At 40.3% G+C, this 6,083-nt stretch overlaps 1 protein-coding gene across 1 annotated transcript; it reads right to left on the reverse strand.

The window, feature by feature from the left end:
• Nucleotides 1–2,542: 2,542 nt before the first annotated feature.
• LOC116679274 (putative uncharacterized protein DDB_G0282133) lies at nucleotides 2,543–5,840 on the reverse strand. Its single transcript, XM_032508953.1, has 7 exons — nucleotides 5,825–5,840; nucleotides 4,476–5,723; nucleotides 4,233–4,297; nucleotides 3,890–4,068; nucleotides 3,459–3,727; nucleotides 2,892–3,192; nucleotides 2,543–2,795 (listed from the first exon to the last, which is right to left on the reverse strand). The coding sequence occupies exons 1-2, from the start codon at nucleotides 5,838–5,840 to the stop codon at nucleotides 4,585–4,587; spliced, it is 1,155 nt and encodes a 384-aa protein (XP_032364844.1). The 3' UTR covers nucleotides 2,543–2,795; nucleotides 2,892–3,192; nucleotides 3,459–3,727; nucleotides 3,890–4,068; nucleotides 4,233–4,297; nucleotides 4,476–4,584.
• Between the last annotated feature and the right edge of the window lie 243 nt (nucleotides 5,841–6,083).

Genomic DNA, 6,083 nt, shown 5'->3' on the forward strand with positions numbered 1-6,083 from the left:
CACAACGCACTTTGGCAAGTACAAATCTCTACTTTCATTAATTTTGGGGTGTCTTATTCAATTTTATAGCATTTGAAAAATAATTGAAGTGGTTGCAAAATAGTATTGAGTTAAAGTTGAAATTTTCCAGTCTGTGATTATCCATCAACATACATTCCTTTAATTTTAGTCTAAATAGTTCCTAATTTCTGCTTTTCTAACTCAAACATTAGGTATAATTTCCTATAAATGAGGTGTATTGACCATAAATTCCAAAAATAACTGTAAAACTAAATTTAATAAGTTAGTGTTACATGGTGTTGAAAATGTCAAAAGTGTTGAAAGAAGGTACAAAAACATAAGAAAAACATTGATAAAAAGCATCAAAAAAAGGTCTGATTTTAAATTTTGACGGGAAGACAGCGCAAGGGTTAACCAGTATGCCGAGTTGCCAGATTTGATTGTGTTCTGCACAAAAGCGGGCTGTTTTTTGAAAAGAGTGAAGGGGCGAGATGTGGGGGATCCACGCTCCAGTAGCCCATAGCCTAGTAGGTGGCGTTGATGCAGCTTAAACACTAGTTGGCACCCAACATTAAACAAGAACACTGTAAGCCGGGATAAGTTGAATTTCGTTAAATAATTTGAGGAAACCGGTTGCCTTAAAAACGTTAAGTAATGGGTTATTAAAACTTGAGTGCATTTAACTTAAATGCACGAAAGGGTGGAATTGTTATTTTAGGTTCAATCACTGAATGCCAAGTTGATTTCACTTACAGTCTTTTGTAATAATAATAGCCTTGTCACATGACCGCCTCTATTCTTTTGGATTAATCGACTGTGGTAAACGTTTAAACGTTTGAATGAAGACAAGTACACAATACAACAAAAGTCCTTTTATTGTTTTGTTTGAAAACAGCACGAAGTTACAGGTTGGAGCCCCACTGCTTTAACCCTTGAATCATCAGCCTTAAACTGTGGAAAAATGTGTTGTTTATGTCCTGAACATTACATCAAAGTTGAAGTGTAGCACAATCAAGCCTCTATCTTAAACACTTTTTGTGCTCAAGCATGTGTACATCATTAGTCACTGTTAAAAAATAACAGTCAAGATTGTAAGGACTAAAGAAGACCACCAGACCAAGCCAAGCTCCATAGATTTGAGATTGAGCGTTGTTCTGGGCAGTCTGCTCTGTACTTTCTCTGCACAAGAGGTGTGACCATCGGGCATAGATCAAATGACTCTGTACGCAATTTGATAGTCCTTCAACCAATCAGACCAATGATCCGGGTGACACAGAAGCAACAGCAACATCAACGGGTTGATGCACTTTGGTTGGCGTTAGGTGGCCGTTATGTTGAAAGTAGACAAGAAGCTGCTTGGTTGCTTCTCTTTTGTCATCGTGTTAAACCCGCCAGTAGTGCCCCAGGTAGATAAGCTACTTTGTGATTGATTCCCGCGACATTGTGAACTGAAGCAGGAGAATTAAATGTGCAGATTTCCAGACCAAGCTGCAGGGCTAAATCAAATCACCGGCCGAGTTGGTGGGGTTTACCCAGTCTAGTGGTAGGCTACGCCATAATAGGCTACTAACCCAAAGTCTTTGTATTCTAACTAAAAATGTGTGTCTTGCTAAGACTTAGCTCATAAACTATCTTCAAGCATTTTAATCATTATCTATCAAGGGCCGCAGGTTGGAGCCAACCCGTGGATGCCGCGCCTAGGAGGAAAGCCCTACACATGTGCGCCTGCTCCACCAACTGAGCAAACCTGGCTTCTTTGTCAACTTTCTCTTTAAATAAATTGGAAAACACCACTCAAGACAATTTATTTTCTTCTTTGTATTCTGATCATTGTATATTAGAAATTGAACAAACTACAAGAAATCTCACAGAATACATCCATGCATGATTAGATAAATACACTTTATAAATAAGAACATTGACAGTGCATTATTTTATATATATACTCATGTATACCATGATGATAATACTAGTAATACTTTGCAGTAACTAAACAGGACAGCATTATTAACTGTCACTAAGTTAAATATTGCCATAGCACTCTTTTTGACATCACAGGGTTTAATTTTAAATGGTTTGCCTTAATAATCTAGTGATGATTCAATGGACCAGGTGCTTAAAATTGTCTGTGTTATTCTTTCCAGTCCAGCATCTTGGACCTCCCCACACAGAAACGTGTTCAGTTTGACAAACATTCCTATTGCCTGTCATTATTGTATCCATTTAAGTAATTTAAGTTAATACACTTCTTCAATGTGATGTATCTTAGTATTTATAGCTACTGCTTAGTTCTAATGCCTGTTTCTAGAAGGGCCTTTAAAATAGCACAAATAAATGTTTACAGACAAAGCTAAAATGTGGTACATTTTTTTGACCTTATAGGAACACCTGTTCAACTTCATAAAGGCTTATGTAGCGCGTAAATACACATAAACATATACAACATACACATAAACATACATGTACACATATACAATGGCATACATATCTACACACATACATGTAGGCTACATGAAGGTTAAATATAAACTACATAGACACATACATACCCTCCCATTGTACTATATTTATTATTGCACAATTGTTTAACCTCTCTACGTGTTTTGCAAAGTTACAATTCATAGTAAATTTATTTGAAGCTGTCTTAGGTTCCCTTGTCACACCAGTCATGACTGTCATGACTTTAAATTAAAATGAAATCAGCACAAATGTATTCTTCCTTTACAGTAGCCATGAACACAGTACCAGGCAGGATGCAGTGACAAGACTGATTTTGTGGCTTACTCCACCCGAAGCTGTAAATGAGGAGAAGGAAACAGAACATAAGTTTATCAAACAGTTGTGTACCTTTCTTAAAAAATGTTGATGAAGTAGTACTCAATATTGCTTACAGATGCCATTCACGCTGATGGAGCTGCCTTCAATGTCGAAGCCGCTGACGCTTGAAGCTACTTTGAGCAAAGCGCTTGTAATCTGAGTGTTATTAGGAGCAAGTGTACCCACAAAGCTAAGGTCCATGGTGTTGATGACTGATCCACTCCTGCAGAAAGAGAAACCCATAATATAGTTTGAAAAATCTGATTAAGTCCACTATTCCTAAATTATATTACCTGAAAATAAATTAAATTACTTGAATGACACCACTTTCAAGGCACTGAAGGAGGGGAATGTTGTTTTGAAGACCCGTTCAAGCTGCGGAAACAAAATGAGTTGTATTTAAAGACTTTTTACTTTGAACATTGAAGTGTGTGTACGTATGAGATAAGTTGTACAGTGAGCTGGTGAGTAATTGTGTAATTGCATCTTCTTAACATGTTCCCCTTAACGTCCCTGTTTGTGATGTTTTTTTCATTACATGACTGTCAAGGGATTGTTCAGTTTTTTGGTTAGTACTTGAGCTCTCTGATAAAGTAATTCATAAGTGTACAAGGATATTTCATTCTAAGAGTGAAACTTACCTGTCCTGTTATCAATGCATCTCGATTTTTAAAAGCTGTGGATGATGGATTCAGCAAGTCGTCTGTAAATGTGCTTTGAACAGATCTGAAGGACACTCTAGCTATTGTGAGTGCTGCAGTTGTAGATGCAACAGTAGTGGATACAGTAGTTGAAGGTACAGCTGTTGTAGACACAGTAGTAGTGGATACGGCAGTTGAAAGTTCAGCCGTTGTAGATACAGCAGTAGTGGATACAGTAGTTGTAGGTGCTGCAGTTGGAACTGGACCTTCTGTGAAATATATACATATTTGAAGAAATTATTAGTACCCAAAGAAAAAGGATTAATTTTTCCTTGTTTGATCCAAACTGACTTTGGTGCCAGTTTAACAAACTTATGAGAACGATCATAGTTGGCTTTGCACACTTAAAAGCATCTTTTATGTTTACTTACCTGCTACTTTGACTGATCCCGGATCTATGCTCACATCGAAGGTATTGTTGGGATTACTCACAGCTGTTACTAAGACTTCAGCAACAACATTATTCTCTGGGAGATCTGCAATAGGAGTGGTACTATCGAACACAACCTCAATTGTTGCTTCAGTTCCAGTTGCTCGTGAAGGTATGGCCCTGTATCAAAAAACCAAATGGGGCATGAGTTAATAAGCTATTTCACCGTTTTTTATTGCCTTGTGTCATGTGCGATTTACACAGGACACTATTAAGATTAGATCATACTAATTTCAAGATCAAAACGTTGCATGTGAAGTAAAATGTTGAAAAAATGTTTTTACCTGAACTTTTTGACTTTGCATCGTTTAAATTTTCTTCCAAAATGTTTTTGGTATATCGCATTACACTGCAAGAAAACAATATTTGGGGACGTTAAATGGCTTTCAAGTACACACTAATTTGACTGAAATTAATTTTCATGCAACAGATTTGTGTTTTAGGAAAAACATTCTATGAAATCCTCATTGAAAACACTCAAGGACACTTCAATAAGTGACAAGTGTATGAATTAAAAATGCACTCACAGTTTTTATGACTGATTGTTGAAGAGTTTTGAATTCAGTGCTGGTGGAGTCAGAAAGGGCATCTGAAAAAGGTACAGAAGAAAGGTCTGCTGAGAGGCTATAAACTGGTTCAAGGGCTGCTGTCGTTGGTGCTGATGTTGTTGATGCTGCCGTTGTTGGAGCAGCAGATGTAGGTGCTGGTGTTGTAGCTGAAGCTGTCGTAGGTACTGCGGTTGTTGGTGCGGCAGTTGTAGATGCGGCTGTTGTCGGTGCAGCTGTAATTGGTGCAGCTGTAGTAGGTGCTACTGTTGATGGTGCGGCAGTTGTAGCTGCTAATGTTGTAGGTGTTGCAGGTGTAGGTTCTGGTGATGTAGCTGCAGCTGTTGTAGGTGCTAATGTTGTTGGCAAGGCAGTAGTTGGTGGGGCTGTCATTGGCGCTGCTGTGGTAGGTGCAGCTGTTGTAGGGGCTGCTGTTGCAGTTGCGGCTGTTGTTGGTGCTGCTGTCGTTGGTGCTGCTGTGGAAGGTGCAGCTGTTGTAGGTGCAGCTGTTGTTGGTGTGCCAGTTGTAGGTGCGGCTGTTGTGGGTGTGGCGGGTGTTGTGTGCGTCTGTTTGGGTGCGGCAGTAGTAGGGGCTGCTGTTGTAGGTGTGGCAGTTGTAGGTACGGCAGTTGTTGGTGCAACTGTAGTAGGGGCTGCTGTTGTTGGTGCTGCTGTAGTAAGGGTTCCTGTTGTTGGTGCGGTTGTTGTTGGTGCTGCTGTGGTAGGCGCGGCTGTTGTAGGTGTGGCTTTTGTCTGTGCGGCAGTTGTTGGTGCAGCAGTTGTTGGTGCGGCAGTTGTAGGTGCTGCTGTTGTTGGTGCTGCTGTGGTAGGTGCAACTGTGGTAGGTGCCGCTGTTGTCGTTGGTGTTGCTGTGGTAGGTGCTGCTGTTGTAGGTGCGGCTGTTGTAGGTGCCGATGTTGTAGGTGCTGCTGTGGTAGGTGCAGCTGTTGTAGGTTCGGCTGTTGTAGGTGCCGATGTTGTAGGTGCGGCTGTTGTTTGTGCGGCAGTTGTTGGTGCAGCAGATGTTTGTGCGGCAGTTGTTGGTGTTGCTGTCGTTGGTACTGCTGTTGTAGGTGTTGCAGTTGTTGATGCTGCAGTAGTAGGGAATGATGTTGTAGGTGCGGCGGTTGTAGGTGCGACAGTTGTTGCTGCGGCAGTAGTAGGAGCTACTGTGTGGTGTTGCAGTTTTTGGTGCTTCAGTAGTAGGGGCTGCTGTTGGAACTGGACCTTCTGTGAAATATATACATATTTGAAGAAATTATTAGTACCCAAAGAAAAAGGATTACTTTTTCTTGTTGGTCCAAACTGACTTTGGTGCCAGTTTAACAAACTTATGAGAACGATCATAGTTGGGCTATGCACACTTAAAAGCATCTTTTATGTTTACTTACCTGCTACTTTGACTGATCCCGGATCTATGCTCACATCGAGGTATGTTGGGATTACTCACAGCTGTTACTAAGACTTCAGCAACAACATTATTCTCTGGGAGATCTGCAATAGGAGTGGTACTATCGAACACAACCTCAATTGTGCTTCAGTTCCAGTTGCTCGTGAAGGTATGGCCCGTATCAAAAAAACCAAATGGGG

This window comes from Etheostoma spectabile, unplaced genomic scaffold, assembly GCF_008692095.1.
Source record: "Etheostoma spectabile isolate EspeVRDwgs_2016 unplaced genomic scaffold, UIUC_Espe_1.0 scaffold00010083, whole genome shotgun sequence".
NCBI lineage: Eukaryota > Metazoa > Chordata > Actinopteri > Perciformes > Percidae > Etheostoma > Etheostoma spectabile.